General features: G+C 42.5%; 1 protein-coding gene across 1 annotated transcript; it reads right to left on the minus strand.

Annotated features, from left to right (window-relative positions):
* Positions 1-3,604: 3,604 nt before the first annotated feature.
* Positions 3,605-5,491, minus strand: LOC133507019 (red-sensitive opsin). The gene is made up of 6 exons (XM_061831545.1): positions 5,392-5,491; positions 4,606-4,902; positions 4,334-4,502; positions 4,094-4,259; positions 3,777-4,016; positions 3,605-3,703 (listed from the first exon to the last, which is right to left on the minus strand). Exons 1-6 carry the CDS (start codon positions 5,489-5,491, stop codon positions 3,605-3,607), a joined length of 1,071 nt encoding a protein of 356 aa, XP_061687529.1.
* Positions 5,492-17,206: the final 11,715 nt, after the last annotated feature.

Raw genomic sequence — 17,206 nt, forward strand, 5'->3', positions numbered from 1 at the left:
GACTGGCAACCAGTTCAGGGTGAAGTATTGTTGTGGAGACGCCAAATGTTGGGCAAAATTTGATAGCAGTCAGCTCCCTTAATTCTTGTCATAGCCATCAGATGCATGTATATAGCTACTTTGACACGCTGTGAGTTAATGATTCATCCATTTTCCATACCGCTTATCCTCACTAGGGTCGTAGGCGTGGTGGACTTAAATCTGGGAAAGAAGCGCAGTACACCCTGAACTGGTCATTAGCCAATTGCAGGCATTGTTGTATTGTTTTATTATTACGGTTAGTGGCTTAAATAAAAAGACATACATACCGATTTAAAAAAGGTCTGCCCCGCAGGTGGTCAGGGTCAAAGGGGGCTGACTGGTTATATGTGAATGTTAATTAGCAGTCTAAGTCAGTCTAGATTACTTTGGTAATGTAGTTGGTCACAACTCCAAGTTAAATGAAACAGCAGTGTAACTATTTACTGACTCAAATGTTGACTTTAAGGTTTACTCAGGAGGTGGCGATGGCGATGGGGTCGCCGCCTTCTCACGCTGCTGTCCAGGAGGTGGTGATGGCGATGGGGTCGCCGCCTTCTCACGTTGCTGTCCAGGAGGTGGCGAGGGCGTCGCCGCCTTTTCACGTTGCTGTCCAAGAGGTGGCGATGGCGATGGGGTCGCCGCCTTCTCACGTTCCTGTCCAGGAGGTGGCAATGGCGATGGGGTCGCCGCCTTCTCACGTTCCTGTCCGACAAGAGCTGGGGAGTTCTGATGAGCCACCCCGGAGCTGGAGAGACTTTGGGATGGCTGTGATGGTAATGGTGGCGGTCATGGCTCTGGTCCTTCTCTCCATCATCCTATTCGCTCCAGATGGCTCCCAGCCGCTTCATGACCTGGCCTCGTTGGTGACCAATCCACGGCTGCCTACTGACCAAGCCTGGGTGGCGACTAATCCCTGGTCGTCTGGCAACTACGGCGTGGGAGGTTCTCGTCCGGAGCAGTGGCCTGCCTCGTTCTGGTGCCTGCTTCGCCGTTTGGTTCCTCACAGAGGTCGTCCGGCCGAATTGCCCCTTGGTGACCCTGGTGCTTGGCGTCCGGGTCGTCCTCCTCACCTGTCCACCCGGACGCCTTGCGTTGGGTGGCCTGGATGGCCACCAGACTAGGGTTCGGGGGGGAGCATGCCTTCCTCCGGACACCCCTTCCGCCCACCCCTGCCTGTGTTAATTATTGTCTGTGTTTTTTCGTTTAGGCGCGTCTGGGACCCGTGCCTTTGAGGGTTGGTACTGTCATGATCCTGCCGCTCCAGCACGAGCTGTGCGGGTGCCTGTGCGGGTGCGCTGATTGGGAGGTGCACACCTGCGCCTCATGCAGCCTGATTATGCTGTGGATTTATATGACCCCGATGACAACTGGCCGGCGCCAGTTCGTTGATCTTCATGTCCCATTCGTGTGCTCCGGTATCTCTGATCGAACCTGTGTGTACCGACCTTTGCCCGTTCTCCGACCACCCTTGTAAGCCTGACTCCTTTGATACTTCTGCCTGCTTTGATTGTTCCCCTGTGTACCGCTGCTGCACCGGACTGCCTGCTCGATCCCCGACCTTGGCATATAATAAACGTTTCTCCTTGAACTACCTGGCATTGTCCGAGTCCTGCATTTGGGTCCTACTCTCGTTCCAATGGGACATGACAATAAGTATTTCAACACCTGTCTATCAGCTAGAATTCTGCCTCTCAAAGACCTGTTAGCCTGCCTTTAAAAGTCCACCTCCACTCCATGTATTATCCTGAATCAGATGCACCTGTGTGAGGTTATTAGCTACATAAAGATCTGTCCACCTCATACAATCAGTAATACTCATACTTGTAACATGGCTAAGGCCAAAGAGCTGTCCAAAGACACCAGAGACAAAATTGTACAACTCCACACGGCTGGAAAGGGCTATGGAGAAATCGCCAAGCAGCTTGGTGAAAAAAGGTCCACTGTTGGTGCAATCATTAGAAAATGGAAGAAGCTAAACATGACGGTCAATCTCAATCGGAATGGAGCCCCACGCAAGACATCATCTCGTGGGGTCTCAATGATCATTAGAAAGGTGAGGAATCTTGGTCAATGACCTGAAAAGACCTGGGAACACCATTTCCAAGGTGACTTTTGGTAATACACTAAGACGTCATGGTTTGAAATCATGCATGGCACGGAAGGTTACCCTGCTTAAACCAGCACATGTCAAGGCCCGTCTTAAGTTTGCCAATGACCATTTGGATGTTACAGAGGACCCATGGGAGAAAATTTTGTGGTCCGAGGAGACCAAAAGGGAACATTTTGGTCATAATTCCACTCACCGTGTTTAGAGGAAGACGAATGATGAGTTCCATCCGAGGATCACCATCCCTACTGTGAAGCATGGGGGGTGGTAGCATCATGCTTTGGGGGTGTTTTTCTGCACATGGGACAGGACGACTGTACTGTATTAAGGAGAGGATGACCGCGGCCATGTATTCTGATATTTTGGGGAAGAACCTCTTTCCCTTAGTCAAAGCATTGAAGATGGGTCGTGGCTGGGTCTTTCAACATGACAGTGGCCCAAAGCAGACAGCTAGGAAAACCAAGGAGTGGCTTCGTAAGAAGCATATCAATGCTCTGGCGTAGCCTAGCCAGTCTCCAGACCTAAACCTAATCGAAAATCTTTGGATGGAGCTGAAACAGCGACAGCCCAGGAACATTTCTGATCCAGATAGAAATCTGTGGAGGAGAAAATCCCCCCTGCAGTGTGTGCAAACCTGGTTAACAACTACAGGAAACATTTGACCTCTGTAATTGCCAACAAAGGCTTCTGTACCAAATATTAACATTGGTTTTCACAGGTGTTCAAATACCTGTTTGCAGCTGTATCACACAAATAAATTGTTAAAAAAATCATACATTGTGATTTCTGGATTTTTCTTTTTGGATTATCTCTCTTACAGTGGACATGCACCTCCAATAAAAATGTCAGACCCCTCCATGATTTCTAAGTGGGAGAACTTGCAATATAGCAGGGTGTTCAAGTACTTATTTTTTCACTGTATGGATGTCATTTGAGCTTTAACTACTTACTCAAATTATTAATACAAATTACAGTTCCTAATTTGGAATGAATGCATCAAAAAGACCCTTGGATTTTTCCTCTAAAAAAAATAATCAAAACCTTAGTCCATTATGCTGGAATTAAACATTTTTGCTCCTTACACAAATAATAATATGATAGTAAAACATGATGAACTCTACTGGTGAAGTAAGAGGTGTAGTCGCCAAATAATTTTTGTAAGCACAAAGCACAATTAACAGCCATGGAGTCCACCATTGTTATTATGTTTCCTCAACCCATACATTTAAAGGTTTACTTATTTCTTAGAAACTTAGAAACTTGGAAAAGTATATGAAAGCTTACTGGCTAAGCATCTGTGTCACTGCAACATTCTGTGATTTCTGATAAAAGAAAGATAATGGATTTATTTTTTTAAATTTTTATCTCATTTGCCAGAAAGCTAGATTCACTAGACTAACATCTGTAAACAAAAATAAACAATAAATATTAGTGTACAAATGATGACGGTTCCCAACTCCTCAACAGATAAAATCTTTAAGCTGGAGCCACAGAAGAGACTTCTGTCTTTGACGTGGATACTTCTGAGCCATCATCTACTTGTTTGCCAAACAGCTGCATGATGCACGTCCGAAACTGACGAAAGAGAACAGAATATGATTTGTCCAATAAAGTATCGATTTTGAATGTCGAACATGTTGATCGTTACCTGTCGATTCATGAAAACATAGATGATCGGGTTGTAGATTGTTGCACTCTTGGCAAAATATGCAGGCATTGCTGCAGCCAGAGGATGGAAAGCATAGCCAGGATTTGCTGCGGCAAAGCAGGCAAAAAAGGTGTAAGGTCCCCAACAAAAAATGTATGCCAGGATCATGACAATCACCATCCTAGACACTTCTCTCTCTGCTTTCTGAGTGGACTCTGATTCCTTCTGTTGCATGGCAACCTGTGACAGACAAGTGGACAGTGTTACACTCGGGCTGGGAGTTGTGATGCATTATGTAGTTGATTTGATAAACTTACAGTTCGAATGGCCCACCACACAGCAAAGTAGCACAAAATGATGATAGCCAGAGGTATAAAGCAGCAGGTTATCATAAGAACAATCATGTAGGACTGAACGCCAGGGTCTTCACTTCCGCTGAATACATCTGGTCCACAGGATGTCTTTAATCCATGAGGCCAGTACCTGACATAACACACTTATTGGTTTCTGTGCTCATTCATGAATTGAGATCCAGCACACTGATGAGAACGTGATACCTGCTCCATCCAAAGATCGGGGGAGCACACCATATGGCTGACCAGATCCAGGAGAACACAATTCCACCTGTAGCCCACTTGGCATCAAATTTAACGTTTCCGAAGGGTTTGCATACAACTATCCATCTCTCCCAGGAGATGATAGTCAGGGACCAGAGAGCAGTGATACCTATGGGAGAACAATGATTCTCAAATAATGGTAAAGAAAACAGTTTATATTTTAATTTCAGAATTTCTTTCTGCGACAACAAGGAATTTAGGGGACCACTCACCACAAACTGAAACAGTATAGCCCTCAAATATGCACATAGGGTGGCCTAGAATAAAATAGCCAAAAAACTGGTTGCAAACACTGATAGTGCTGGCAAAAACCGTTTCTCCCAGATCAGCAATGGCAAGGTTGACCAGAATCCAATTGAGAGGGTGACGGAGTTTCTTGAATTTTGCTGTCGCCACCAAAACAAGACCATTGGTGAATACTGATGCAACCACCACAAAAAACATCCAGGTAGTCGCAACATTGTAAACCCATCGAGGGGCAATGTGATAATTTGGACCTTCAAAAGGACCTGAGGAATTAAACAGGAAAAGACAAAAGAATGGTCATTGTATTATCCATTTCTTTGTGTAAATAGGTACAGAAGAGGCTATTGGATTTGGGACATTGAGAAAGGTCTGTCTTGTGGTTAAGAATAATAAGATATATGTAATCAGAATGCAAATTTAAGTGTTTCAATCAATAAGAATAATCAACCAATTTTATCCATTCATATTAAATAGCATGCTGTATCGGCCACACTGCACTGACAAATGGACAAATTACAAATGAAATTTATTCACACAGAGTCCCTAAAATAATCTATGGTCTTCTCTATTTAATGCTGTTTTTCTTTCCTCTATCCATCCATCTGTCTGCTTTCAAGGAACACCAAAAAATGCACAGCAATTGTAGACTCAAGACTACCATTTTCTTTCCTCATACAACTAATTGCTCAAATAAAATGTATCAAAGTGTATCAGAATTCCTAAAAAAAAATATTAAGAATGTCATACTATACCCCTGGTATTGTTGCTGTTAGTGTAAGAAAATGCAGATCCCCTTGTAGTCTCTTGGTATCGTCTGGCAGCAAAGGACGGTTGATCCCAGGCCCCTGCCATTATTATAGCACAAGGAAATCCTCAGCAACTACAATTTCCCACCACTTAACTTTAGCTTTTATACTTTTGCTTCAGAGAACTCTGATGGGATTAAGTCAGAATTAAATTAGAGCCGTTGGGTGGCGCTTTGCAGCAATCCACGAGCCAATGGGCCTCAACTGTAATTAAAACGATGAGTAATTGGGTTAAGACACCAAATGCCATATTAGTCTTGTTGGAAAGAAGATTTCCGCTGACTGACTGAAGATGTGGATTAATTGAAAGACTTGGTGTTGTCAGCTCTCAGCTCCATCCGTATAACACAGATTTGGGGCCGCAGTTACCACATCCCGACGGACTTGTGCTTTAGGACCAAAGTTTGAAGTCCTACTGTGGACAAAAATACACTGAAACTAGACACTGAGAGATACTAGTCTTTTTTGATGCCCTTAAGAAGGACACTGAGCCCATGTCTGCAGCTTAGGGCGTCAGCACCATTGGTTTACCCTCTCCTTACATGCCAATCTGTCTGATCTACTTCTCAGGGAATGCAAAAAAAAAAAAAAAAAAATCTTAAACTGAATTTTAACTCGAGGGATGACCTTTACTATAATAAACTAAATACACTATATCACACTTGCAAAGTGTTTTAAAGTCTTTTTTTCACTGTATATCTATCTATCTATATATATATAAACACACCCACAAGAGGGTCGCGGGGAGTGCTGGAGCCTATCCCAATTGTCAACGGGCAGGAGGCGGGGTACACCCTGAACTGGTTGCCAGCCAATTGCAGGGCACATAGTGTGTATGTGTGTGTGTATATGTACAGTATATATATGTGTGTGTGTGTGTATATGTATATGTGTGTTTGTCCTGTTCAGCTGTTAGGTCATGCAGAATGGTGGATGTGTATCTTTTTTTCATTTATTTTTAAGCTTCTACTGTGGTTTCTTAATATTATAATTGAAGTTTATTGGGAATCAGAGTCGATCAGTTGAACAGAACAAAGTATCGAGTGGGAAGAAAGAAAGGAAACAAAAGACAAAGCACCTATTGTAAACAGGATGAGAAAAGCAAATCATTACATATCTACAACAATGAAACATTAACCATGGGTGTTGCATGTGGCTGTAGCACTACATCCTGTCAGGGAAGGACAGGACAAGATAGGACAGGATGAACACAGAAAAATGCAGGACAAGGGTTGTGAACCCAGATGTACGACTGAAGTGTGGCGGGATTGACGATGTGAATTATAAAAGTAAGACGAGAGTGGGGGGAGGGGGATACTCAAGCAATTCACATATACATTAATTATTTGTCACAATGCTGGCTCCACACCCAGTGAAAGAGTCTCAAGGATGTATGCCTGTAGACACGTGCAAGTGAATTCACACTGTTGTACATGCACAGAGACTGACAGAATTGTCCTGTAATTGCCAATCAATCAAAGGGCAGGATCTGCCACAGGGGTCCACCCAAGAGCAACCCAGTGGATGGGACATATCCAATAGCGAGGGATCTAGGGTGGTCTGCCAGTTCCACTGAGGCGCCCCACCAACTGGACACCTGGCCAAAGGGTTCAAAAGTCAAATTGTTGTCCACTTTGAAATTTTCAACTGACAGACTCCTGCAAGAAAGACTTATTTTTTTGTGGAATGAAAGTTTCAAATCATGATTACAGTGACCAAAAAGATTACAAAAATATATATTTTCACAATATTGCCAAAATAAATAATCTAAAAAAATCATAGATACATGCATCAAAATCATTGCAATAATTTGTATTTTAAATTCATAAAAGATTAAATGTACTTTGCAATTGTGCCGCAACTGTTTAGACTCAGAGCATTGGCCCCACAGTTCTGAGAAACAGGGTTCAAGGTGTCCCACCCCCACCCCTTGGCTGTTGACAGTTGGGATAGGCTCCATCAGCTCAGAAAATAGATGGATGGATGAAATCTACTTTCTGAAAAGTAGAAATTGAAGCTATGAAAATTAATTACCGTGCATGCAAGACACCATAAAATAAAATGAAAAAATCACAGTGTAGATCATAGTTTTAAGTAACAGTAAACTTATAGGGTATGCAAAGTTGTACCTACAGTATTTCATGTTAAAAATTGTCTGTATATAAGATTATCTTTAATGAATCAAGTGCCCCCACCCCCTCCAAAAAACACACTTTTGCCCTCGTCCTCCTTGCATGCTTATGCATCAGACATCTTGTTCTTTGCTGTCACTCAAATCTACTTTTCTTCATTGTGTTCTTTTTCTGTGGTTCATGTCTTCTGTCTCTGTTCGCTGTTGGGGGCATGCCTTGGATAGGATAACACGAAATACAATAGATGTGTTCGGAATTATTCATTTATTCCCTTCTCCATAACATCTAAATAGCGATTTTTATATCGTGGATATTGTTCCCTCATCAGTCAAATGAAAAAAATTTCAAACCCGGACATGATATTAATTACGTCATTGTTTTTTTAGAATTACAACATGGCAGTAAAAACGGATCAGATACAAAAAAAAACATTACAATGATATACAGTATTTTACAAAAGACACATAATTACTTAATTTCCTACTGTTTTGTGATGTGCTGTTATGCTTGTTATTATTATTATAATTATTATCAATCCATCCATTATCTAAGTCACTTCCCCTCACAAAGGTTGTGGGTATGATTATTATGATTATTATTGTATTGATACATATATTTTCACACCACAGCAAATAAATTTCATGTTGAAAATCAAACATTACACTTGAAAAAGAAAAGCATGTTTTTCTGTCATGTGCAGTGGCTCCTTGGATGCATTGTTTTTCTTGTGACCATTGCTTATGCGTTTCTTTTCCAGATGAATTATGGCATATATCAAAGGCACTACATTGAGGGAGATAATCAAGACAAATTTGAATAGCATTAGAAAATTTTGAACACGCTATATCGAGCACTATGTAGTGGATAGGAAGGTAATACAAACAAAATATAAAAAAAACACAATTCATTTTTACTCCCTGAGGATGGAAAGAACAAAATTTAAAATGTGAAATTTTCATGAAAATTCATCTGTAAATTGCTGTTTCATCACTGGTATGTACTATGCCGTTGGACCCTGGCCAGCACAAGGAGTGGAAGATATGAAGGTAAGTTACTCGCACAGCTAAGGATTGCTGCAATATTAAAGTAACAATTGTAGTTGTTGACATGTGATGGAAGGAAGACACCTACTGTATAATCTCCCTGGACGGAGGGTTCACCTCAGAGCAGGATCGTTTAACACCCTTTTGATCCTTAACACTCACGTCATCGTCCTCATGGAAAGGGCACAGTAAAGGTGATTAACGCATCATGATTTATGTTGTGCAACACAAAGTGTAAGCAATGTTGATGTCCTATATCTGGGTGAACCCGGTCATAGAAAATCGGTTAATCTCCAACATCCTAATTGTCCCACAAACAATACATTCTATCATTTTTTGCCACTGCGGCAAATACAAATACACATATTCAAATGCAAAAGAGCACAACAAATAATATTTGTTCTACCAAATATTATTAATATAGCCTTTCGTTTTTTGCCTTGGCAATCACCAACCCCAAAGTCCCAATTTCCATAAGCTCTAGAAAAGCTGCCATAGAGGATATGATCAGTCATTTGGGAATAGGTTGCCCTTTTTGTGACTTAATTATATACACTGAAGTGGCTATGCTTATTTTGATTTATTCAACAGTGATTTTGGACCAAGTGACTGTCATGATTACATGCATCCATTAAAATTCTACTGGTGTTTTTTAATCAAACTCTCAGTATGCTTCACTCATTTATTATGTATAAATTTGAGTATATGAGGCACGGTGGAGCATCTGTAGAGAATTGGCCTCACAGGTGTGAGGACCAAGGTTCGAATCCTAGCCCCCCCTGTGTGAAGTTTGCATGTTCTCCCCATGCCTACGTGGGTTTTGTCCTGGCATGTGGGTTTTCTCCCACATCTCCAAAACATGCATTGATTGGATACTCTAAATTTCCCATTGGTATGATTGAGAGTGCGACTGTTGTTGGTCTCCATCTGCCCTCCGATTGGCTAGAAACCAGTTCAGGATGTACCCCGCCTCCTGCCTGATGACAGGTGAGATTGGCTCCAGCACTCCTGTGACCCCTATAAGGATAAGCAGCTCAGAAAATGGATGGTTGGATTGAGTATTTGAATCTAGACTTAACAAAAATATAAATGCAAAACTTTTATTTTTGCTCCCATTTTTCATGAGCTGGAATTTAAAGATCTAAAACTTTTTCTCCATACACACACAAAAGGCCATTTCCCTCAAATATTGTTCACAAATTTGTCTAATTCACTGTAAGTGAGCATTTGTCCCTTGTTGAGAGAATCCATCCCACCCGACAGGTGTAGCATGTCAAGATGCTATAGCGCTGTGTAGCGACTGCATTTCGACCAACAATGTCTAGAAGTTCTGAGTTTCAGAGTTTGAATCTCAGTTTCTGTGGGACATTTGCATGTTCTTCTATGCTTGTGTGCGTTTTCTCCAGGTACTCCAGCTTCCTTCCACATTCCAAAAACATACACGTTAGTTCCTCTGAAACCTTAAATTATTCATATGTTTGAATGTGAATGGTTGTTTGGCAATTGGTGTCCTGCAATTTGCTTTTTACAAGGGAGACAGGCTCCAGCTCATCCACAGCCTGAATGAATCAGATTCTTCTTGTTTTGACCAGCTTCTGTTATTGACCAACTTGTTATTTCAGTTAACGCTTTAGGCCCGAATCCAAATCCTGCCGGAGGATGCTTTTCTTCTTACTGGGTAAGTACATACCATATCTTACAGTACTGTATTTTCCAATTGTTCAAAATCTCGTGCATCCTCCTCTCTAAAACCCACTGTCCTCATGTCCTCCCTCACAACATCCATCAACCTTTTCTTTGGTCTTCCTCTCACTCTTTTGCCTGGCAGCTCCATCCTTAGCACCCTTCTACCAATATACTCACTCTCTCGCCTCTGAACATGTCCAAACCATTGAAGTCTGCTCTCTCTAACCTTGTCTCCAAAACATCCAACTTTGGCTGTCCCTCTAATGAGCTCATTTGTAATCCTATCCAACCTGGTCACTCCGAGCAAGAAACTCAATATCTTCATTTTTGCTACCTCCAGTTCTTCTTCCTGTTGTTTCTTCAATGCCACCATCTCTAATCCATACATCATAGCCAGCCTCACCACTGTTTTATAAACTTTGCCCTTCATCCTAGCAGAAACTCTTCTGTCACATAACACACCACACACCTTCCACCAGCTGTTCCAACCTGCCTGGACCCGTTCTTCACTTCCTTACCACACTCACCATTGCTCTGGATTGTTGACCCTAAATATTTGAAGTCGTCCACCCTTGTTATCTCTTCTCCCTGGAGCTTCACTCTTCCTCCTCCACGCCTCTCATTCACGCACATATATTCTGTTTTACTTCGGCTAATCTTCATTCCTCTCCTTTCCAGTGCATACCTCCATCTTTCTAATTGTTCCTCCGCCTGTTTCTTGCTTTCACTGCAGATCACAATATCATCTGCAAATATCATGGTCCAAGGGAATTCCAGTCTAACCTCCTCTGTCAGTCTATCCATTGCTACTGCAAACAGGAAGGGGCTCAGCGCGGATCCCTGATGCAGTCCCACCTCCACCTTAAATTCTTCTGACACACCTACGGCACATCTCACTGCTGTTCTGCTGCCCTCATACATGTCGTGTACTATTCAAACATATTTCTCCGTAACACCAAACTTGGACATACAGTACCACAGTACTTCTCGTGGTACTCTGTCTTAGGATTTCTCTTGGTATAGATAGACACAATGTTCCTCTTTCTGACCTTTGTAGTGCCTTTCTAACTTTCCCCTTACTAATCATTGCTGGTCCTTCACACTTGTCTCTTCTACTCTATCTTCTCCCGCATTTTATTCATTCATTAACTTCTCAAACTACACTTTCCATTTACTTAGCACACTACTGGCTCTTGTCAGCATATTTCCATCGCTATCCTTAATCACCTTTACTTGCTGCACATCCTTCCCATCTCTATCCCACGGTCTGGCCAACCTGTAGAGATCCTTTTCTCCTTCTTTCGTATCCAACCCGGTGTACATTTCATCATATGCCTCTTGTTTAGCCTTTGTCACCTCTACTTTTGCCCTGTCTCAATGTATTCCTCTTGCCTCTCCTCAGTCCTCTCCGTGTCCCTCTTCTTCTTCGCTAATCTCTTTGCTTGGATGGCTTCCTGTATTTTGGGGTTCCACCACCAAGTCTCCTTCTCCCCTTTCCTACCAGAAGACACCCCACGTACTCTCATGCCTCCCTCTCTGAATACCTTGGCAGAAATATTCCAGTCTTCTGGGAGCTCTTCCTGTCCGTCTAGAGTCTGTCTCACCTGTTTCCGAAAAGCCACACAACATTCTTTCTTTCTCCACCACATGGTTCTCTGCTCTACCTTTGTCTTCTTAATCTTCCTACCCATCACCAGTCATCCTACACATCATGCTGTCAAGCTACACTCTCCCCTACCACTACCTTACAGTCAGTAACATCCTTCCGATTACATCGTCTGCACAAAATATAATCCACCTGCGTGCTTCTACCTCCATAGCGATAGAAGGAAGGAGGAATATTCACAATTACGTCTGTGTGCAGATAATGTATGTGTGATATGGATCTCGCTGCAAGCATTCAATTAGTACGAAACAAGACGCCAATGACGGTGACCCCACCCGAACAGAGAGAGAGAGAGAGAGAGAGAGAGAGAGAGAGAGAGAGAGAGAGAGAGCGAGAGAGCAAAACCTATGAGTAAAAATACTAACAATTGTCAAGCTAAGAGACGATGGAAAATCAATCGGAGCCATTGCACAAACACTGGACGTAGACCGGGCAACCATTCGGGATGGCCCAAAGAAGAACAACGATAGATTAATGAAGCAATAGATGTCAAACAGGTAGAACAAGGAAAGCCACAGCAGTTGACCACTGAAACATTTTGAGAGATCTAATGAAAAATGTCTGTTCATGCAAACTACTGTTTGAAGAAAACTTAATGATACGTAAAAATACGGAGGCTAAAACATAAGAAAAAGAAGAAGAAAGGAATTGAAACACCAGGAGGAAATTTACTCAAACCGTTTAAAAGTGATATTAAGATTAGCCTGTAGTAGTAGATTAACCAAGAAAAACCCCATTCTGGAATAGTTTTATGGAGCGTTGAGGGGGAAAAAATACCTTTACCAAAGTGATGGAAGACAATAAAACTTAAAAAAAAAAGTTTCTCTTGATCTAAAACATACAACCTCTTCTGTTAAACTGTTGGATTGAATAGTTTTGCGTTTATAGGACCCAATGACGACTGGTCCTCCACCAGATCATTGAGGTTCATGCCCTGTTCCAGCACTCCTGTATCTCTGATCGTATTCCTGTGTGTACCGACCTCCGCCTGTTCTCTGACGACCCCGTAAGCCTGATTCCTTTGACACTTCTGTCTTCCTTGATCGATCTCACGTGTACCGACTCCTGGCTGCCCGCTGATCTGCTCTCTACGCCCGACGTCCTGATTACCGCTGCTATACCTGACTGCCTGCCCGATCCCCGACCTTGGATGAATAAATGTTTTTCCAAATTACCCCTGCGTATCCCAACTCCTTCATTTGGCTCCACCCTCTGTTCTGATGGGTCGTGACAGAACGATCTGGCCAAAACAGGACCCAGCAGGAAAGACCCGGCGTCACCGGGACCAACGCAAGGTAGACCGACTGCCGGAGGACCAAGCCTGCCCGATTCGGGTCGGCTCCATGATGTCCTCCGCTTCCGTGTCACACGCTCCGAGCGAGCTATGAATACGTCCCGACCACGACGCATCCAGCACCGCATATTCTTTTGGACTCGGATTTGACGCAGATTCACGCTGCAGTCGGTACGGATCCACTTCCAAGCAAGGCACATGTCGCTGTCGCAACGGATCTGCTGCCGAGACACGCCCACGTTGCTGTTTCGACGGACTCGTTAATGGCTTATGCTCACGCCGCGGTTTCAACGGACTCGTTTCTGACTCATGCTCACGCGGCAGTTGGAACTGACCCGCTCCCGAGACATGCCCACGTGGCAGTTTCAACTGACTCTCTGCCTACTCTCGTTCACGTTGCTGTGGGAACGGATCTGCCACTGCGCCACGCCCACGTTGCTGTATCAACGAATGCACTGCAAGCTCACGTGACACTGGGAACGGATCCGCCGCCTTGCCGTGCTCACATCGTGGTTTTGACTGACGCGCTGGTGACCGATTCTCATCTCACGGCATCCATCGACTCCTCCCCCAGGCGAGCCCACATCGCACCTGGCAGCAGATTCACCACCGCGTCACACTCATATCGCGGTGGCGACAGGCTTCCGGGCGGCCGTCGAAGGAGAAGGATGGGATTTACTATCGAAGATGGTCCTGCCAGAGTGTCCGCAACATGTGTTTTCCCAAACAACAGGATTCAGAAACGTAGTGCAGAGAGCTTGAGTTCCGAGGATGGAGGGAATTCCGATAAAGATGAGGTGAGCTATTTTCCTCCCGTTAAGAGGGGGAGGACCTTATCATCCTCGTTGCTCCAGGTTGTCCCCAATGATGCTGTCGTGCCAACACCACGGGAGCAACAACGCAGCGCTGTGCCACCTGTGGGGGTTCCGCAGCCGCCTCACGCTCCTGTCCAGGAGGAGGTGGTGATGGCGCCGGTGCCTTTTCACGTTACCGTCCAGGAGGTGGTGATGATGCCGCCGCCGCCTCACGTTGCCGTCCAAGAGGAGGTGGTGATGCCGCCGCCGCCACAATTTGCTATACCTGACTGCCTGCCCGATCCCCGACCTTCGATTAATAAACGTTTTTCCCGAATTACCTCTGCATCTCCCGAGTCCTGCATTTGGGTCCACCCTCCGTTCCGATGGGTCGTGATAGGAACCCACAAAGCTCTCATCCTTTGCACCTGCGCAATCAATTTTTCACAACAAACCAGGTCTTTTGGAAATATGTGAAAAGTGAATCCATCCTACCGAGTGTTTGAGCAATATCCAGCAATACAATGAGCATTTTGGCTAACACGCAGGAAAAAACAGCTACTTTCCCGCCAGTAAATCTGGTATAAACACACGAACCCGCCAGTTTGGGCGTCTGGAAAAAGCGTCACTTCCCACCTCTTTTCCAAAACAAATGCCTTGAGAGAATTTTCATGGGGGGGAGATACAAAAATCCTTGTAAAACAACATCATGAAACGGATGGGTCCATTCCGGCTGTCTTTTTTTTTTTTTTTTTTCATTAAAAAGATACTAAAAATCATGCTTTATGTATTGTTAGCACTTAAAAGAAAACCTCTAGCTCCAGAAATGAGTGACTTCGCTCATGAAGAAAATTTCCATCAAGCTAACTCTGGCATATTTGCATTTTTTTTTCTTCTAGTATGTCTGTATATTGTGAACATGTTCATTCATTTGCAGTATGCTGTTAGAATAAAGCAATAAATAAATGAAAAAATAAGGTTTAAAAAACAGATTGATGCACTACCAAAATGAGCAGCTGTTACGTTGACATCAATGTCCATGCCTAAAATGTTGTCATTTCAGTCTACCAGGACTCCACTTCGAACTTGAAAAATGTGTATCGAATTGGTGTTTTCCTTTCTGGTTTATGTTTTGTACTACTTAGTGTTTGAAGATTTAAGATTTAATTACTGTACTATTGTTTTAGTTACTGTCATTTATTGAAGAGTCTAAATTGCCCAGAGGTGTGGGTGTGAGTGCGAACACTTGTTTGTCTGTGATTGGCTGGCAATCAGTTCAGGGTGTACCCTGCCTTCTTGCCCGAAGATGGCTGGGATGGGCTCTGGCACACCCGCGACCCTATCGAGGTTAATTGGAATGGAATGGAATGAATGGTTACAGTTGCATATTCCTTTATTATATTTTAGTCTATTTGATATTTGATTGGACCGTGGATGAAATACTTGTCATGAATATCGCCATTCAGCTCCTTGTTAGAGAACTGCCAGTCGTGCAAAAATACTCAAGCAGTGAATAGTTTTTTTTCTTGTGCACTCCATTTTTTATGATAGATTTAATTATGTTAAACTGTCAAGGTTATACTGAATTTTAGGTTTTTCTTCAGATATCACCTGAAAGCCGAATAGCCGTTTTTGTAAATAGTGTATAGAGGGACCAACTCTGTATTTTAACCATGTAAACAAACGACTTTATGGGTCTTCAAACACAGATCCTCTCAACTGTGAGGTAGCTATTCAAAACACTACCAGACCATGCTGCCATCCATCTGAATTATAGTCTGGGACACAGGTAAACTTTTTCTAAGAGTCAAAATCTGAACGAAATATGAAATGAGCAGATTGAATTTGGTTGCCTTTTTAAAAAATCTGTTCGACCCAGTGAAATGGACCTCTTATGCCCAAACTTCTTAAAGCAGATTATACGGACAACTCAGGTCTCTCCACAGGACAGATTAACACAATTTAATTAGGGTTGACAATTTAATCTCTCCGGAATGACAAGTTTAGTCAGAGGTTAACCAGAACTGCTGGCATGGTTCATTAATCCGTTAATTATGTGTTTTTCGGATGTTCACTTCTTGAACAGGTAGATAGATGGCTTGCATATTTGATGGTGCCGATTGACGATTGAGGACTTCATGAGCAACGAGAAGATGTCCTTTTGAAAACAATTCATATATTAATTTTAATAACTACATGCTTTTTTAAGAACAATAATTTGTTTTATTCTGTCCAAGATGGATTTGACACCTCAACTCTGCCATTTCGAGGGCAAGTCTGGAATTCCGCTAGTTCTGAACTATTCACATTCAGTAAAAGTTCACTACTAGCAGAACTCGGATTTGCTCCCGATTACCAACAAGAGTCAAGACTGTTCATGACCAGCATTTACCAAATTCCTTTTTGAAATACATCTTATATTCATGGGTAGATTCCTTTTTATATTTATGTAGATTTTTTTTTTTTAATTATTATTTTTTTACACTGGTGTGAACTGAACTGTTCCCACCTTTTTCCAGTTGACCAGTTCATTTGACATCAGGTAATAATCAACCAGAAACATTTGGCTATAAAGTGAAAAACACATTTTAACATGTCATATCAAGATACTGTGATAACGAAATTATTTTTCATCATTTTGCTTTTGAAGGAGTCGAATTGGTGAGTAAACGTATCTTGTTCCTTGTCTATGGTAATATGTGTATTAAAAATGGTGATCATGATAGTTTGCTTGCAACAGGTCATAATTATTCAGAATTCTCAAAGTCATTAAACAATTAGTTGTTTATCAACGAAGTTGCTTGTTGATGTCAGTTTTGTATTTCTCCCAATGTTTTAGGATTACTGTACATACAATTTGTCACGTGAATAAGAAGTATTACGCCATCTAGAGGTACAGTACACGTGTGACAATGGTACAAGTATTTGGGCATACAGTACAGTAAGTATGAAATGTGATTTAAAGTTTAAAAAAAAGAGCAAACTTAGTATACCAACATTTTTTTTGTTGGTGCAGTGAATGTGATTTTTCCTACGGCCTTTATACACATCAGAATGTTTTGCTTTGTTTAACAGTACTTGTTGTTTCTCCTGTTATGCCACGAGCCCTTAATTGTCAATTCCATCTTTTCATTTGTACTACTTTT

Source organism: Syngnathoides biaculeatus, chromosome 10 (assembly GCF_019802595.1).
Source record: "Syngnathoides biaculeatus isolate LvHL_M chromosome 10, ASM1980259v1, whole genome shotgun sequence".
Classification (NCBI taxonomy): Eukaryota; Metazoa; Chordata; class Actinopteri; order Syngnathiformes; family Syngnathidae; genus Syngnathoides; species Syngnathoides biaculeatus.

Bases quoted from the DNA above. Each gene is read 5' to 3' on its own strand.
- LOC133507019 (XM_061831545.1), bottom strand. From the start codon at position 5,491: ATGGCAGGGGCCTGGGATCAACCGTCCTTTGCTGCCAGACGATACCAA. The intron at 4,017-4,093 runs GTAAGTTTATCA...TGTCTGTCACAG, and splicing joins TGTGGTGGGCCATTCGAACT to GTTGCCATGCAACAGAAGGA. The intron at 3,704-3,776 runs GTAACGATCAAC...CTCTTTCGTCAG, and splicing joins ATGTTTTCATGAATCGACAG to TTTCGGACGTGCATCATGCA.